The 19,802-nt window shown below is 45.0% G+C and overlaps 1 protein-coding gene across 4 annotated transcripts in view; it reads right to left on the minus strand.

Annotated features, from left to right (window-relative positions):
• LOC119140693 (E3 ubiquitin-protein ligase RNF38-like) overlaps positions 1–19,802 on the minus strand; it is a 176,147-nt gene that overhangs the window by 27,347 nt on the left and 128,998 nt on the right. For all 4 annotated transcript variants that reach the window (XM_037372224.1, XM_037372227.1, XM_037372225.1 and 1 more), the window contains one exon: positions 19,365–19,532. In XM_037372224.1, the coding sequence (XP_037228121.1) occupies positions 19,365–19,532 (168 nt within the window). The remainder of the gene's footprint in view (positions 1–19,364; positions 19,533–19,802) is intronic.

The following is a 19,802-nucleotide window of genomic DNA, read 5'->3' on the forward strand; positions in this document are numbered from 1 at the left end:
TTACTTACCATAGTAGCTTCTGTTCTTCCCATATATTACATTTACAGACACATGCTAAGAAAACAATCATTAGTTGGAACTGAAGGACTCCTAAATGTCAGATTGTGCCCTAAACAACTCTGTTGCCTGAAGCTGGGCCCCTTCTTTCCCCTCTTGCTGGTACCTGCTGTCTCTCTTCTCTGTCCTGGGACTTTGTGGTGATCTGCTAAAAGAAAATGGTGTCCATCTGCCAAAACTGTTAGGCTGTGGCTGTAACCCAAACAGAATCATTACAGCCCACCTATGCTGACAACTCCCACCAAACAGACCTCCCAAGGATGGATAAAGCTGTCCAGACCTCAGGATGCATAGATCTCCAGTATCTGGAAATCCCCCTAGTACCTAAAGGCATCAGTGGATGTCATAGATGCACAAGTGTACATAGCTGGAAGAACTCTTCAGACAAGTAGCCATTAACAAAAGGAGCTCAACAGGCAGTGCAGTATCTGGGAATGTGAGCAGGAAATTAATATGTGGTATTGTCCCAGGCTGAGTGACAATCCTGCCTTAAGGCTGTGCAAGGGGATTGTATGTGGAGTGACTACATGTACTGATTTCAGCTGGGATAGAGTTAATTTTCTTCTTAGTAGCTGGTACAGTGCTGTGTTTTGGATTTGGTGTGAGAACAATGTTGATAGGACACTGATATTTTCAATTGTTGCTGGGGGATATTTATACTAAATCGAGGACTTTTCCAGTTTCTTGGGCGCTACCAATGAGAGAGCTGGAGAGGCATTGTAAACTGGGAGGGGACACAGCCAGGACAGGTGACCTGAACTAGCCAAAGAGGTATTCCATACCATATGATGTCATGCTGAGAATATAAAACTGGGGGAAGAAGAAGGAAGGGTGTAGAGGAATTTTTAAAGGACCAAGGACATATGTTACCATTGTCCGGGTTGGACAACCCAGGCCTGTTAGTTAAAGCTGCAGAGCAACTTTAAATTGTCCTTGAAACAAGCAGGGTGAGAAAGAAAACAAGCTATGCACAAACAAGAAGCCAGGTGCAGAGCAAGTCCTGGGAACTGCGAAATCAACACACTCTCATCAGCACACTCTGATCAGGCGCCTGCAGCATGTCACCAATCAGCGACACGGATGCCCGCGTGACCAGAGACTTTTATCCAATCACCTGTGTGTAGAGTCGTGTGAGCGGTTGAAACCATGCGGTCATGCTGGAGCACCTCAAATCGTGTGGCCAGGGATAAGGCCATGATAGAGCTGATTTACATCTGCAGGGACTGTGGCTGTGGGTAAGGCCACTCTGGAGCAGGTCTATGGTCACGGCCAATGGATAAGGCCCTGTTGGAACGGGTGCACCTCAAAATGACTGTGGCTGTGGATGAATCTGTGCCGCAGCAGGGATAACCCTGGAGAGACTGTGGCTCGTAGCTGAGGCTCCACTTGGAGCAGGTACAACCCTAAGGGACAGCAGTCTAGGGATAAGTCCAAGCCAGAGCAGGGGCAAGGGGAGGAGTTCATTGCAATGTTAAACCCTATGGGCTGGTCCAAAGGGTCCAGGGATAGAGATTGTAATGGATATACCTTTAAATTGTTGTAACCCATGATTTGAGTTTCATGTTATAGGAATGACTATAGCAGAAACCACCTGAACCATTGGAGGACAAGCCTTACAAGAAGCAGTGCAAGTGCAGCAGTGAACTGACCTGAGCCGGCTTTGATGCCCGATAACCCCATACAACACACAACCTCTCATCTCCTGAGTGACCACCATAAGAGATCGTGTTCATGGACTAAATGAACTCAATGGAAATTGTGTGGACATTTTATAGACATTTTTACAAGAGTGGTGCATAGACTAGGGGAATGATATCAGTGTATTATATCAAAGGATGGGAAGGGTGATGGTGGTTAATGAGGTTGTATTGGAAAGTGTGGCATGACATAAATGGTATGGATAAGGACTGGATAGTGTCCTGGTTTCAGCTGGGATAGATTTAGTTTTCTTAGTAGCTAGTACAGTGCTGTGCTTTGGATTTGGTGTGAGAACAATGTTGATAGGACACTGAGGTTATTAGTTGTTGCTGGGTAATGTTTATACTAAGTTAAGGACTTTTCAGTTTCGTTGGGCCCTGCCAGCAAAAGGGCTGGAGAGGTACGGGAAATTGGTAGGGGACATAGCCAGGACAGCTGACCCAAACTAGCCAAAGAGGTATTCCATACCATATGACGTCATGCTGAATATATAAACTGGGGGAAGAAGAAGGAAGAGGGGGGGACATGGACATTTGGCATTATGGTGTTTGTCTTCCCGAATAACCGTTATGCGTGATGGAGCCCTGCTTTCCTGGGGATGGCTGAACAACTGATGACGGGAAGCAGTGAATAAATTCCTTGTTTTGCTTTGCTTGCATGCGCAGCTTTTGCTTTACCTGTTAGATTGTTCTTATCTCAACCCTTGAGTTTTACATTCCTTTCCGATTCTCCTCCCCATCCCTCTGGGTGAGGGGGAGTGAGCAAGTGGCTGCGTGGTGCTTGGTTGCTGGCCAGGGTTAAACCATGGCACTACATCAGTGGACAAGGGAAGAGCTACAGAACTGATCTATATGGACTTCTGTAAGGCATTTGGTACAACATCTTTTTCTGTAGGTTGGAGAGAGATGGATTTGATGGATGGATTGTTCTTTGGATAAGGAATCAATTCAATGGTCACATCCAGAGAGTAATGGTCATAAGCTCAATGTCTGGATGGAGATCGGTGATGAGTGGTGTCCCTCAGGGATCCATCTTGAGACCTGTACTGTTTAATATCTTCATCAATGACATAGTGTGATTGAGTGCACCCTCAGCAGATTTCAAGATGACACCAAGCTGATTGGTACGGTTACCATGCCTGAGGGATGGGATGCCATCCAGAGGGATCTGGACAAGCTTGAGATGTGGGCCCATGTGAAACTCATGAGGTTCAGCAAGGCCAAGTGCAAGGTCCTGCACCTGGATCAGGGCAATCCGCCATATCAATACAAGTTGGGGGACAAATAGATTGAGAGCAGCCCTGTGGAGAAGGACTTGGGAGTGCTGGTGGATGAGAAGCTCAACATGGCCCAACAATGTGCACTTGCAGCCCAGAAAGCCAACCGTATCCTGGGCTGCATCAAAGAAGCGTGGCCAGCAGGTCAAAGGAGGTGATTGTCCCCCTCTACTCTGCTCTAGTGAGACACCACCTGAAGTACTGCATTCAGCTCTGAGGCCACCAGCACAAGAAAGACACAAACGTGTTGGAACGAGTCCAGAGGAGGCCCATGAAGATGATCACATAGAGCTGGAGCACCTCTCCTATGAAGACAGGCTGAGAGAGTTGAGGTTGTTCAGCCTGGAGAAGAGAAGGGTCTGGGGAGACCTTACTGCAGCCTTCCAGTACCCTGAAGGTGGCTTATGAGAAAGATGGGGACAGACATTTAGCAGGGCCTGTTGCAATAGGACAAGGGGTAATGTCTTTAAACTAAAAGATGGTAGATTCAGACTAGATATAAGGAAGAATTTTTTTTATGATGAGGGTGGGAACCACTGGAACAGGTTTCCCAGAGAGGTGGTAGATGCCCCGTCTCTGGAAACATTCAAGGTTAGGCTGAATGGGGCTTTGAGCAACCTGATCTAGTTGAAGATGGCCCTGCTCATTGCAGGGGGGAGTTGGACTAGATGACCTTTACAGGTCCCTGCCAACCCAAACTATTTTATGATTCTATGAAAGTAAGACTGAATTCAATGTCCAGGTGACTGACACAAGTAACTCACAAGATGAAGAAGACCTGGACATTTGTCTCTGCTTGGGGTAGAAGGAAGAACATTCCCCAATCCCCTGAAGTGCCCCGGTATAACAGACAAAATGCTCTGGGGTTGGAGAATTAAGAGTACACGAGTAATGGTCAGATTCGAGGAGAAGCCAACCATGCAAACTTGATCTGACCACCCGTCAGCATTAGAACCAGTGCCACCTTAAAAGCACGTAAGTATTAGTAATTGGAGATTCCTTACTGAGAGGCACTGAAGCACCCACTTGCCATCCAAACAATTTCTCTAGTGAAGTCTGCTGCCTACCAGGATGTCCTGGTTTCAGCTGGGATAGAGTTAATTTTCTTCTGAGTAGCTGGTACAGTGCTGTGTTTTGGATTGAGTATGAGAATAATGTTGATAGCACACTGATGTTTCAGTTGTTGCTAAGCAGTGCTTGCTCTAAATCATGAAGTTTTCAGTTTCCCATGCTCTGCCAGTGAACAGGTGCACAAAAAGCTTTGAGGGAGCAGAGCCAGGACAGCTGATCCCAACTAGCCAAAAGGTTATTCCATACCATAGAATGTCATGCTCAGTATATAAACTGGGTGGAGTTGACTGGGGGCCACTGATCACTGCTTGGGGACTGGCTGGACATCGGTCAGCAGGTGGTGAGCAATTCTATTGTGCATCACTTGGGTTTTTTCCCTTCAGTTTAATTAATCTCTCTTTCCCTATGCTTTTCATTACAATTGTTGTTATTATTATAATTATATTTTACTTTATTTAAATTATTACATTGTTCTTATCTCAACACACAATTTTTACCTTTTTCTAGTTCTCCTCCTTGTCCCACTGGGGGGAGTGGGGGTGGGGAGTGAGTGAGTGAGCACCTGTGTGGTATTTAGTTGCCGGCTGCGGTTAAACCATGATACAGGAGCTCACATTCATGATGTCTCTGAGAGACTGCTGAGACTAGTGAACCCTACAGATTATCATCCGCTCTTTCTATTCCATGTAGGGTCTAATGATACTACAATGAGGCAACTTACTAACATCAAAAAATACTGTATGACCATCAGAGCAATGTTAAAAGGATCTGGAGCACAAGTGCTGTACTTCTCTATCCTCCCAATCAGAGGAAGGGGTTCAGGAAGGAGGAGATCAATTGAAGAGGTGAATGCCTGGCTGTGTGGCTGGTGCCATACTCAAGGTTTTGGCTTCTGTGATCGTGGATCTATCTTTGAGAAGCTGGGTCTGTTGAGAGCTCATGGAATTCAGCTGACCAAGTGGGCAAGAAGGTCTTTGCCAACAAGCTGACCAGACTTATAAAGAAGGCTTATAAGAAAGACAGTGAGACTTTTTGCCAGGGTCTGCAGTGACAGGACAAAGGGTAAAAGTTTTAAACTGAGAGTAGATTTAAACTTGACATAAGGAAGATATTTATTTATGATGAGGGTGATGAGACACTGGAACAGGTTTCCCAGAGAAGTTGTGGATGCCCCATCCCTGGAAGTGTTCAAGGCCAGGTTGGATGGGGCTTTGAGCAACCTGATCTAGAGAAATATGTCCCTGCCCATGGTGAGGGGGTGGACCTTTGACGGTCCTTTCCAACCCAAACCATTCTATGATTCTATGATTTTAAGTTATAACTAGCCTTAAAAGTTCTGCTCACTTCCATGTTTTGAGGAGAGCTTCATGCTCTGGAGCAAAAACTCTTCCTCTGATCTGTGAAGGCATCACCCAGAGACAGTTTCCTGTAAAAGCAGACGTCTCCTCTGTGAAGTTACATGTGCAAAGTATACTGTGAGTCATTAAAGTTTGAACTCTCAAGAATCAAGGTGGTGGTAGTGAGAACAGAATCTCACTTCACAGAAGTGCTCAGTTTCAATTTCAGCTCTACACATCCATGAACAAGACCCCAAATTTGCAGACTTTCAACTGCTTTTTTAGTCACCAGAATATCTGACATTCCTTTTATGTTTCTGATCATTAAAAGTGCAACTCAAAATTAGCTTTTAAAAAATAAGCATCAATTCTCTTATGCAAGCAAGAGTATTTATTAGAGACAATTTTCAAACATTAAATTTCACTGCTCCACTTCCAAAGTGAATCAAGCTTTATCAAGATATGAAGAGTACAGGACCCAGCTGTACTCTTTCTTATCTAAAGCATATTGTTCTTATTAGAAAACACAAAACATGTTATGTTCAATGTGCATAATGACTGCAAAGATGGTAAGGAGATACAGTTTATGATCAGATTCCAATAGTGAAAATACAGTCACAACCTCATTTACTGTGGTCATGACCCCAAATTGATCTTTACACCAAGCTGATACAGTTCAAGATTAATCTGATCTAAATACTAATATTTCTAAAGTGATCCTATGAAATAAATAATAAATGTGCAGGTACAACATAACATAGCATTCTATAACACATGTAGGAGGTACTTTTAGAAATATTAAAACACAGTTCATCAGTTTATATAATAGCCAAGAATAAATAAAGAGTATTATAACTTTAACGTATGTTAAAGGTACTGCATAAAGGTTGTTGAGCAACATTCTGTGATGTATGTTATGCAGGAGGTTAGGGTATATTTTAAATGTCCTTCAGGCTTTCAAATCAATTGCCTTAATCCAGTTGTTCAATACTGAAGAAACAGAATGTATTCTTCACCCAATATTACAGTAAGAGGACATGTCAACCAAAACTTCACTTTATAGTGTTATATTCTGAAATAATTTTCAATTTTATTTTTTTTAAGTAGAGCTAGAATGTGCAATGATGTCTGGTACTAAAAATAATGACCATTACAATTTTAGAAAGTCTTTTCAGAAGTTTATTGAAAAGTTTAAATTTTACAGGCTGACTTTTCCAGACCATGTCACGGAGACAGAGAGAAAGTGAGAGAAGGAAGTGAAGGAGCAAGGGAGAAAGCAAAAGAAGGATATTTAGGATGTGAGACAGAGAGGCAGAGAGAAAAAGAATGCACAAGAGGGAGATAAAGAGAAGGGGAGAGAGACAGGAAAAGAGAAAAAAACGAAAGGGTGGAAGAGAGAAAAGTGCAAATGTGAGAGTGAGGAAGAAAGAAAGAAAGGAAAGGAATAAAGTGAAATAGAAGTATAAAGGACGAAAAAGAGAAAGCAGAAAGGAAGAGAAAGGGTAAGGGAGAAACAGCAAGAGAGACTGAGTATAAGAAAGTGCAATCAAGAGAATGACACAGGAAGTGTGAGAGAAAGTGAGCACGCATGAGACAGCAGCAGACAGTGGAGAAGAGAGAGAGAAAGAGGACAAAAGGCTGAATGAGAGAAAGAGCATCAGCAAGAGACATATGGAGACAGACAGGAGACAGACACAGGGAGACATGTGTGTGCAAATGCAGAGGGAGAGAGGAGCGTGCAGACAGAGGAAGAGAAAGGCATGAAAGGCACGTGCAGATGGGTGTGGAGGAGGCTAGACAGACACACGCACACAAAGATGGGGAGGAAGAGAGACGCATGCACACACAGACACAAAGGAAGAGAGATGCACAGGCACACAAAGGCAGAGTGACAGAGAGAGAGAAACAGGCACTTACATAGACACAGACAGACAGAGAACCATGCACAGACACAGAGGAAGAGAGACATGCATGCAGATGCAGAGACATGGGGGGAGACACCTGTGCGCACAGATGAGGAAAGGTGTGTGTGAACACCAACACAGAGACAAAGGCCCCTGCACACAGGGGCAAAGAGAGAGCAGACACGCAGAAAAACAAATTAAGATATGTGCATGCACACACATGCAGGGAAAGGGAGATGTGTGCACAAAGATGGAGAGGAAGAGAGAGAGACATGAGTGCACACAGATGGAGATGGAGACATATAGATAAACACATGCACAGACATAATGGAAGGCAGGCAGAGGGACACACACAGATGCAGAGACATGCATGTACACACAGATGCAGAGAGATGTGCCTGCACACAGACAAGGAGGAAGAGACGTGCACACAGATGAAAAGGCAAACAGGGAGGCACATGTGCAGAGGAATAGAGACAAAAAGATGCGCATGCACACAGATGTGGAGAGGCATGCATTCATTCAAATGCAGAGAGAGAGAGAGACATATGCATGCACACACAGGTGCCAAGGAAGAGATGTGGGTGTGCACAGACAGAGAGATACACACAGACACAGAGGAAAAGAGACAGATGCATGCACGCACAGATATAGACGGGCATGCACACAAACACAGAGAAACAAAGATGGGGGCATGCACAGAGGAATAGAGACAGAGACATGCATGTGCACACACAGACACAGATGGGAGCCCACACAGACACAGAAGAGACAGGGCACATGCACAGACACAGAGACAGACAGACAAAGAGAGATACAGATGCATGTGCACAGACAAATGCAGAGGAAGAGAGAGTCACAGCCATGCGGAGACGCAGACAGAGAGAGACAGATAAGTGCACACAGGCGCAGAGGAACAGAGATGTGCATGTGTACAGATACAGAGAGAGACAGTGAGACAGACATGCACATGCATAGATATAGATGGGCATGCACAGATGCAAAGAGAAACAGAGACATGCACACAGATGCAGAGGAACAGACAGGTGTGCATGCACAAAGACATGGAGAGATGTGTGCACATTCAGATGCAGAGAGAAACTTGTGCACACAGATGCTGAGGAAGAGAAATGCACATGCACAGAGATGTGTACACAGATGTAAAGAAGGAAAGACAGAAAGATGTGCATATCTACATAGACTGGAGCACACACAGACACAGAGAGAAACAGGGAGGCGCATACGCAGATGCAGAGGAATAGAGACAGAAGCGCAAACTGCACTGGAACAGGGTGATACCCCTGAACATCTATAATACATCAATGACATGATTGTGTGGGGCAACAAAACAGAAAAAGTGTTTTAGAAAGGAAAAAAGAATAATTCAGATTCTTCTGAAAGCTGGTTTCACCATAAAAAGAAGCATGGTCAATGAACCTGCACAGGAGATTCAGTTCTTGGGAGTAAAATGGCAGGATGGATGCCATCATGTCCCTATGGATGTGATCAAGATAGCAACTATGTCTCCATCAGCTAACAAGAACGAAACATAAGCTTTCCTAGGCCTTGTGGGATTCTGGAGAAAGCATATTCCAGGTTCTAGTCAGCTTGTGAGCCCTCTCTATTGAGTGACCCAAAAGAAGGACTATTTTGAGTGGGGCCCTAAGCAACAACAAGCTTTTGAGCAGATCAAAGAGGAGACAGCTCGTGCAATAGTCCTTGGGCCTGTCCAGACAGGACCAGCTGTAAAAAATGTACTCTACATTGCAACTGGGGAGCATGGTTTCACCTGGAGCCTCTGGCAGAAAACATCAGGAGAAACCTGAGGTCGACCATTATGGTTTTGGAGCTGGGGGTATTGAGAATCTGAAGCCCACTACACCCCAATTGAAAAAGAGATACTAGCAGCATATGAGGGGGATCTGAGACACTTCAGAAGTTGTTGGTACAGCAACATATCTCCTTTTGGCACTGTGATTGCCTGTGCTACACTGGATGCTCAAAGGAAACATTCCCTCTACAAATCACATGACTGATGCTACATGGAGTAAGTGGGTAGAGTTGATCATGCAATGGGCTCGAATGGGGAACCTCAACTGCCCAGGAATTCTGAAAGAGATCATGGACTGGCCAGAAGGCAGTGATTTTGGAGCATTGCCTGAGGAGGTGGCTCATGCCCAAGAGGCATCACCATATAATGAGTTATCAGAAGATGAAAGGCATTATGCTTTGTTTACTGATGAATTCTGTCGTGTTGTGGGCAACCATTGGAAGTGGAAAGCTGATGTGTGGAGTCCCACATGACAAGTTGTTGAAGGTATCAAAGGAGAAGGAAAGTTTGTGGAAGTGAAAACCATCCAGCTGACCCTAGAGATTGCTGAAAAGTGGCCAGTACTTTGTCTCTATATTGACTCATGGATGGTGGCAAATGCCCTATGGGGGTGGTTACAGCAATGGAAGAAGATCAACTGCCAGTGCAGAGGTAAACCCATCTGGGCTGCTCCACTGTGGAAAGGCATCACAGCCCAGGTAGAAAACATTGCTCTAGAGGTACAGCACATAGATACTCACATGCCCAGGAACTGTGCCACTGAAGAACACCAAAACAACAAACAAGTAGAGAAGACTGTCAAAATTGTAGTGGCTCAGGTGGACCTGGACTGGGAGCATAAGGGCGAGTTATTTGTAGCTCGATGGACCCACAAAACATCGGGACATATAAGGAGAGATGTAAGAAAGATATTGAGGTGCTGGAGCACATTGAAAGAAGAGCAATGAAGCTGAAGGGCCTAGAGCACAAGACTTAGGAGCACCTGAAGGAACTGGGGTTGTTTGGTCTGGGTAAAAGGAGGTTGAGGGGAGACCTTATCGCTTTCTGCAACTACCTGAAAAGAAGGCTGTAGTGAGGTGGGTCCCGGTCTCTTCTCCCAAGTAACAAGTGATTGGAGGAGAGGAAATGGCCTCAAGTTGCAACAGGGGAGGTTTAGATTGGATATAAGGAAAAATTTCTTCACCAAAAGGGTGGTCAAGCATTGGAACAGGCTTCCCAGGGAAGTGGTTGAGCCACCATCCCTGGAGGTATTTAAAAGGCATGTAGACATGGTGCTTAGGGACATGGTTTAGTGGTGGACTTGGCAGTGCTTGGTTTATGGTTGGACTCGATGATCTTAGAGGTCTTTTCCAACCTAAATGATTCTACGACTCTCCACAACATACAGATGGGCTCATAATTGAGGGGTGGACCTGACCATGGAGGCTATCACACAGGTCACCCATGAACATGAAACATGCACTGCAATCAAGTGAGCCACATGAGTAAAGTCTCCCTGGAATAGAGGGCAGTGGCTGGGTTTTCAATATGAAAATTGACTGGCAAATTGACTATATTGGACCACTGCCATGAACATGCCTGGGCAAGGACTACATAGTCACCGTGGTGGAAGCAACTACTGGGTGTCTAGAAACATACCCTGTAAACCATGCTACTGGACCATCTTAGGCCTTGAAGGGCAAATTTTGTGGAGACACAGGACCCCAGAAAGAACTGAAACAGACAATGGAAGTAATTTCCAGAATAACCTCAGAAATTCCTGGCCAGGAAACATGGCATTGAATGGGTGTATCACATCCCCTATCACCCATAAGCCTCTGGAAAGATTGAACAGTATAATGGACTGTTAGAGACTACACTGAGAGTGTTGGGCATGGAAACACTGGGATATAAATTTAGCAAAAGCCACTTGGCTGGTTAACACCAGAGGATCTGCTGACCATCCTTGTCCTGCCCAAACAAAGCCCCTACATACTGTGGGAGGAGATAAGGTCCCTGTGGTGCACATAGGGAAGTGGCTGGGGAAGGCAGTGTGAGTTGCTCCTCCCTTGGGAAAAGGCAAGTCCATTCATGGGATTGTCTTTGATCAAGGACCTGGGTGTATTTGGTGGGTAATGTGGAAGGACTGGGAGATCTGGTATGTGTTTCAAGGAAATGCAATCTGATGCAACCCGACAAGTGCAGCAATGATCCAAACCATCATGCTGCTTCTCCTGTCCTGAGTTACCACTTTGACATATGAGATCCAAGTCACAACCTGTTCTTATGAACATTTTGGCAAGTGGTGGAGGCCCATGGAATGGGGAAATGATATCTATCTGTTAAGGGAGAAAGGATAGTAGTTAATGAGAATGTATAAATCTGTATGTTGGGTATAAAGATGGTTTAATTATGTCGTATAAGTTACAAGTGTTGGCAGGAGGATGTTTCATTAATGTGAAACAGATAAAAAGGGATGATCAGAAAATATGCTAATGCTTCAAATTATGTGGAATGAGCATGAAACAAATGGGATGGAATAAGTGGTGGAGATTGTACCGTGTTTGGCTGGGATGGAGTTAACTTTCCCCATAGCAGCCTTCATAGTGCTGTGCTTTGTATTTGTAGCTAGAATGATGTTGAAAACATACCACTGTTTTGGCTACTGCTGAGCAATGCTCACACAAGGAGGCTATCTCTCCAACCCTACCCCCACCCCAAAGGCTGGGAGTGGGCAAGAAGTTGGGAGGGGACATAGCTGGGACAGCTGATCCAAAGGGATATTCCATATGCTATGTCATGCTCAGCAATAAAAGCTCAGGGAAAGGAGGAGGATGGGGCATTTGTTATTAAGGCATTTGTCTTCCAAAGCAACTGCTATACATACTGAGACCCTACTTCCTAGGAAGTGGTTGGACAGCACCTGCTGATGGGAAGTATAGAATAATATTTTTTTTTTGCTTTGCTTCTGTGCATGGCCTTTGCTTTCTTTCATTCAACTGCCTTTATCTCAACCCGTAAGTTTTTAATCTTATTTTCTCCCCCTGTCCTGAGGAGGGGGGAGTGAAAGCGGCTTGGTGGGTACCTGGTGGCCAGCCAATGTCAACCTACCACATGTGCACACAGATGCAGAGAGACAGACAGATGTGCATACAGAGACATGGAGAGACGTATGCACACACAGATGCCGAGGAAGACAGACCGAGAGATGCACACTCACACATTGATGCACAGGTGGAGAGACAGAGTGACATGTGCAAAGAGAGATGCAGAGGAAGTGCAGCAGAGCCGCATGTGCACACAGACGCAGAGATGCTTCTGCACACAGAAGCAGAGGAAGAGAGATGTGCACACACTGAGAGTTGCATGTGTACACAGATGCAGAGAGAGACAGAGATGAGCAGAGAGAGAGACGTGTGTGCGGAGTAAGACAGAGAGACAGAGGCAGGCACATGCATACAGATGCAGAGGAGGAGACGGAAACACGTGCATATACACAGACTGGAGCACCCCCAGACACAGAGAGAAACACAAAGGTGCGCACACAGATGCAGAGGAAGAGAGACAAAGGAAGAGACAGACATACACAGCACACACGTGGAGAGACATGCATGCAGAGAGAGAGGCAAAGAGGCAGAGGCAGAGATGTGAGTGCACAGATGCAGGAGAAAGAGGTACATAGAGATGCACATGCACACAGATGCAGAGACAAATGCACATACACACAAAAGCAGAGGAAGAGAGAGACAGAGATAGAGGTATGTGCACACAGAAGAACAGAGATATACACACAGGCACAAAGTGAGACAGAGGGACAGAGAGAAAGACACACAAATGCATGCACTCACAGATTCAGAGGAAGAGCATCTAAAAAACATTCATGCAGATAGATGCAGAGGAAGAAAGATGTCAGCACACACAGATGCAGAGAGATACAGAAACATGCATGCACACAGACATAGAGAAACATGCCTAGGCAAAGACGCTGAGAAATACAGATGCATTCACACAGCCACAGAGACATGCACGCTCACAGAGGCAGAGGAGGAGAGATATCCATGTGTACACAGAGACACCCACAGACAGATGCACAGAAAGACAAAGCAAGACAGAGAGGTGCACACACACACACAGATGCAGAGGAAGAGAGATAGACAGAGGCATGTGCATGGATTCAGAGTGTTATAGTTTAACCCTGGTAGATAGCTAAGCACCACACAGCCACTTGCTTGCTCCTCCCACAGTGGGATGAGGGAGAAAATTGGAAGGGTAAAAGTGTGAAAATTCATGGGTTGAGATAAAGAAAGTTTCATAAGAAAAAAGAGAAAAAAACAACAAAAAGACAAAACTCAGAAAAACAAGTGATGCAAAAAAACCCACAACTGCTCACCACAAGCCAACTGATGCCTAGCCAGTCCCCGAGAAATGACAGCCCTGGCAAACTTCCTCCTCCCCGCCTAGTTTTTATTGCTGAGCATGACATCATATGGTATGGAATATCCATTTGGTCAGTTAGAGTCAGCCTACTTGCTGGCAGGGCAGTGTGAGAAGCAGAAAAGGCCCTGACACTGTGCAAAGCACTGTTCAGTATTAACTAAAACACAGATGTGTTATCAACACTGTTTTCAGCACAAATCCAAACCATAGCTCCATGTAAACTACTATGAAGAAAATGAACTCTATCCTAGCCAAAACCAGTATATTCTCCACCTCTTATTCCATACCATTTACATCATGCTCAGATCCCACACTATCCAATACATCCTCATTAAGCCCCCCCCTCCCCCTTTCATCCCTTGATATATAAATAGATATCATTCCCTTAGTGTGTGGAGCACACCTTTAAAATGTCCATAAAACGTCCATTGAGTTCATTTAGTCCATGACTTTGGGCTCCATCTGTTATGGTGGTCACTCAGAAGAAGAGAGGTGGTATGTTACATGGAGTTATTTGGCACCAAAGCCAGCTCAGGTTGGTTCACTGCTGCACTTGCACTGCTTCTTGTGAGGCACGTCCTCCATTGGTCTGGGTGGTTCCTGCTATAGTCATTCCTATAACATGCAGCTCAAATCATGGGTTACAACAATTTAAAGGTATATCCATTATAATCTCCACCTCTGGTCCCTTTGGGCCAGGTTATAGAATTTAACATTGCCTGGCTAGCAGCAAGGGGTTCCTGTTATAATACCTTTGACGTATGGCAGTCACAGCAGTGGCAACATACAGAATCATATAACACTGGCATCATACAATGATGGCACCATACAACTGAAATCATGGGTTATTTTCCCCCAAGGGCTAAATCTCCTTGAGGTACACATCGGACCTCCCCTTCCTTTTGCATTACCCACCAAGTACACCCAAGCTCTTGAGCAAAAGCAATCCCACAAATGGGTTTGCCTTCTCTGGAGGAAGGAATAACACACACTGTCTTTCCCAATAAGTTCCTTATGTGTACTTATGTATGGACTTAATCTCCTTCCACAGTACATAGGAGTTTTGATTGGGCAGGGCCAGGTCGACTGGCAGATCTAGTGTTAACTAGCCAAGTGGCTTCTGCTAAATTTGAATCCCAATGCTTGAATGTCCCAGCACCTAGCTCTCAGTGTAGCTTGTAACAGTCCATTTTATCATTCAATTTCCCCAGAGGCTGGTGCATGATAGGCAATGTGATATACCCAGTCAATGCCATGCTCTTTGGCCCAAGTGTCTATGAGGTTGTTGACCATCTCTGCCACAGATAATTCCCTCAGATACTGATACCTCCCTCAACGGTGGTCCACTTGTCTTGGTAATTTACAAGATCTTCCTTGAAGGAATACCTTTCCTTCATGCTCAACAGGAGGCACCTCCAGAGGCTCAGGACTGTTGTCCCTTTTCCAATCCCTTTGTCAATGACTTTATGCCTAGCAAGAGATCCCAGCTGCTGGGCTTCCTTACCCTCTGTTTCCTGACTATTGGTCCCAAAATCCCAGCGTTGGAGCAATCAGCTGAGAATTTGCTCACCTGGTTGATGGCTGAAATCTTTTTACATCTCGCAGCTCACTCAAGGATAGGGATCAGGTGGTTTCTGACTTGTTTATGCTTTCAGTCTCTTCCCTCTCCTGTTCTTGTGATTGCCCTGCTGCAGAACAGGCTGCCTCTTCTGATTGTCCCTCCTGCTCCCTCTCAGAAGCTTGTTTCTCCCTTACTAAACAAATTGACCTCTGCTTCCATTGTTTCTTCTTGACTATCCTGGAGCAGCAGATATAGTTCAGGGCTGGGTCTCTGGTTCAGCCACAGTGTCTGTTTGCATGTCTTCAGATCCAGAGACCCTCTCTTCTTGAGGGTGCTGAATAGCTCTCAGTAGGCGTAGGCCAGGCCCCAGCACAGTGTGAGAACTTGTGTCTCTTTGGCATAGCCAGGGCCAGGGCCTCCTTTTTTCAAACTTTCTATCACTTTGTCAGGATTTCTCACTTGTTTGGGGGTGAAGTTCCAGACAATCAGTGATAACCATTCTAGGTACCTGCCCATGTTGTCCCATACACCTTGCCACCCATAACCATACTGCCTTGAGGCATATCCCTGGGTGATACTCCTAAACAGTTGATTAACCTTAGAAAAAAAAAATATTCTTCAGAAGTACCAATAGGAGTGTTTTGGTTACCCAAGGATGTTTAAGATACTGACAACATTGTAACAAGGGAGCAAACATCTGCCCCACAGGAGAAGAGGAAGGTGCCATTCCGTGTGTCCTCCACTGAATGACACTCAGAGGAGAAAAGGTAAAAAGTGTAATTGTTAATTGTCTCCATGAGATGGTTCTTGAAGTACAGGGAAGGCAGCAATGCAGGGCCCAAATACCAGATTAAGCTCAAGGCCAGTGCTTTTATCATAGTTCTCCCAGGCAAAATATTAAGTGCTACACAGTACAGCAAACTGCAAAAGGCAAAACCAGCCTTTAACAAGCTCTCAAATTTGATGTACAGCAAAAAAAGAGAGCATGGTGCAGATCAGATAAACCAGCGTCAAGGACAGATAAATCAACATCACGACCAGCAAATGCTAAACAGATATAATAATTATAACTTCCCTCCGATACACTTTGGTCAAATCTGTTGTTATCTCAAACCCTTTGAGCCCCACGTTGGGCACCAAAAAGGACTGTTGTGGTTTAATCCCAGTATGCAGCTAAACACCAAACAGCCACTTGCTCACTCCCCTCCCCCCAGTGGTATGGGGAAGAGAATCAGAAGGATAAAAGTGTGAAAACTCATGGGTTGAGATAAAGACAGTTTCATAGGTAAAGCAAAAGCATAACAGTCTGAAATGCAAGATCTGTACTTTGCTTCTTGCCTTCCTCACACCCCTCAGGTTCTTGAACTCCACTCAAGTCAAGGCTGCCACTGATTGCCACATCCTCAATTAGCTCTTCCTTGTTCATGAGCTGTGGGAGAAGAGGACGGAGACTGTCTGATCGTTACTAATGGGAAGTAAGAAAACAACTGAGTCTTATGAAGGAAAGTAAGAAAGAAAAACATGTTTATCTGGCCAAAAAGGTGTTTGTGTATTTATAAACATATATAGCTATGTAACTGCATGAACGGCTTCCACCCTGAGCCTGGTGGAACATACAGCTGGAATTTGTAACCGGGCTCAAAGATATAAATATGACCTTCTTTGCACAATAAAGCATCTCTGTTTGCACCATAATCTGAGTCCGTGCCTTCATATGCCACAATGAGCAGCAGATCCAGCTGTGCATCCCCCCATTTGGCCCATTCAAGATCTGTATTAAGAAGTTTTCATCATCATTCACCCCCTACAACACCCTCCAGAAGGCTCCTGGACTGTTTCTGTCCTATTGTTGCCCTTCCAGCAGATGTCAGGGAGTTTCAAGTCCCCCATAAGAACCAGGGTCTATAATCTGGAGACTTTCTCAGGTTGCTTAAAGAAGGTCTTGCCCCTTCTACAAACTGATCAGGTGGTCTGTAACAAGCTCACATCATGATATGCCTGACATGCCTGACAAATTTGGTGACCTTCTACGATGGGGTTACTGTGGAGTGGCTGGAAGAAAACGGGCATATTATGAGCAATCCAGACCGAATAACTGGTTTGTAATAACAGGCCGCGGCTCTAACAAGCTGCAGGTGTTGTGAAGGACATAGACAAGACCAAGGGAGACAAAGAAACTGTGTACTGGCAGAGAGATAAGAGAGTTGGACAGAAAGATGAGAATAAGCAGGATGCCTGCGTAAGGGGGGAGCAGCGTGTGGGCACCACACCGGGACCAATCATAGGGGAGATGGAAGCATGTGAACGAGTAGTTTTAACCCATCACCTTTTACGTAACAAAGCGTGCGTAGCGTGTGTATTTTTAGCTGTAGAGTATAAATTGGTGTGAGTCTATTAATAAAGTGACACTAACTTGATCACATTGGTCGTATAAGTTGTGTCCGAGCCTTCTGCATCAACAGGTTACATCATTGACGGATGAGGGAAGAGCAACTGATGTTGCCTACTTAGATTTGTGCAAAGCTTTTGACACTATCCTGAACAACATCCTTGTCTAAACTGGAGAGACATGGGTTTGACAGGTGGACCACTCGGTGGATAAGGAATTGGCTGGATGATTGCACTCAAAGAGTTTCGATCAATGGCTCGATGTCCAAGTGGAAACCAGTGACTTGTGGTGTTCCTCAGGGATCTGTACTGGGAATGGTGCTGTTCAACATCTTTGTCAGTGACATGGACAGTGGGATTGAGTGCACCCTCAGCAAGTTTGCCAACAACACTAAGCTGTGTGGTGCAGTTGACATGCTGGAGGGAAGGGATGCCAACATGATTCTCTTGACAGGCTTGAGAGGTGGGCCCAGGTGAACGTCATGAAGTTCAGCAAGGCCAAGTGCAAGGTCCTGCATGTGGGTCTCAGCAATCCCAAGCACAAATACAGACTGGGCGAAGAATTAATTGAGAGCAGCCCTGAGGAGAAGGACTTGGGAGTGCTGGTGGATGAGAAGCTCAACATGGCCCAACAATGTGCACTTACAGCCCAACCGTATCCTGGGCTGCATCAAAGAAGCGTGGCCAGCAGGTCAAAGGAGGTGATTGTCCCCCTCTACTCTGTTCTCGTGAGACCCCACCTGGAGTACTGCATTCAGCTCTGGAGCCCCCAACATAAGAAGGACATGGACCTGTTGGAACGAGTCCAGAGGAGGCCCATGAAGATGATCACATAGAGCTGGAGCACCTCTCCTATGAAGACAGGCTGAGAGAGTTGAGGTTGTTCAGCCTGGAGAAGAGAAGGCTCCGGGGAGACCCCTTACAGCGGCCTTCCAGTACCTAAAGGGGGCCTATAAGAAAGCTGGAGAGGGACCTTTTACAAGGGCATGTAGCTATAGGACAAGAGGTAATGGTTTTAAACTAAAAGAGGGTAGATTTAGATTAGATATTGGGAAGAAATTCTTCACTATGAAGGTGGTGAGACATTGGAACAGGTTGCCCAGAGAAATTGTAGATGCCCCATCCCTGGAAGTGTTCAAGGCCAGGTTGGACGGGGCTTTGAGCAGCCTGGTCTAGTGGAAGGCGTCCTTACCCATGGCACGGGAGTTGGAACTAGATGATCTTTAAGGTCCCTTCCAACCCAAACCATTCTATGATTCTATGTTCTATGATATCACCCCTTACTAGTCTCTTTGTTCCTGACCCACAACCTCTCTGCCTGTCACCCATTCCATAGAAGAGCTCTATATGCTTGAGCTAGTCCTTCATGTAAGGGGCAATCCCCTTCTTTTTCTGTCTTTCATAAAGAGCTGTCAGCTGTAGCTGTAGCCTTTTATAAGACCATTTTCAGATAAAAGCTCTAGGTGAGATTCCTAATAGTACTTTACAAACTTTGAATGTCTTTTCCTGTAAGCATGTGAATGTATGTAGATTAGCTGTTAATAGATAGGGTAAGAGACAAGATCATAAACCAGCATACATTTTGAGTCAAAAATACATGAGAATATGGCAGAATTCTATGAAGGGAGCAGGGAAGCACAATATGTTTACTAGCTCTAAAGCTTGCGCTATTATATATACCATGTTATATATACCATTAAAATTTACCCCAGGAAATAACAGCTTTTATTGTACATTAGAGAAAGCTGTATGGGCAGTGAAACTCCAGCCTTTCCACCTCCTATGTCTAAATACAGAATCAATATAACTAGAGAACAGTACTTACTGGAGGAGGCACACTACAGATAGGAAGGTGCTGTCCACTGAATACCACAGAACAACCTGGGACCTGTTGTGTGCTGCAGGGTGGTATGTGCTGGGCTGTACAAAGTGGAATTCCATGTGGCGCCACTGTTGTCACCGTGTATGAGACGGGGACTGTGCCCTGATGGATCTGCAGCAAAAACACAAGTGTATGAAGTAAGATGTTACAAGGGCTTTGGACAGTTATGGCATGGCACAGAAAACAAGCTTTCACCTAACATAATAAAAAAGTATTTTTTACTCTGAAGGTATTAAAGAAGGCAAATACCTGAAATCCCTGTCCTTTAAAAAAAGAAAAAAGAAAAGATATCTTCTCATTGGAGTATCACTCATCAGTCAGTGCTTTTAGGACAAGGCCAGGAGGGAGCTCTCAAGATGTTAAGTCCTCCAAGGGACTGTT

Source organism: Falco rusticolus, chromosome W (assembly GCF_015220075.1).
Source record: "Falco rusticolus isolate bFalRus1 chromosome W, bFalRus1.pri, whole genome shotgun sequence".
In the NCBI taxonomy this organism is placed as follows: domain Eukaryota; kingdom Metazoa; phylum Chordata; class Aves; order Falconiformes; family Falconidae; genus Falco; species Falco rusticolus.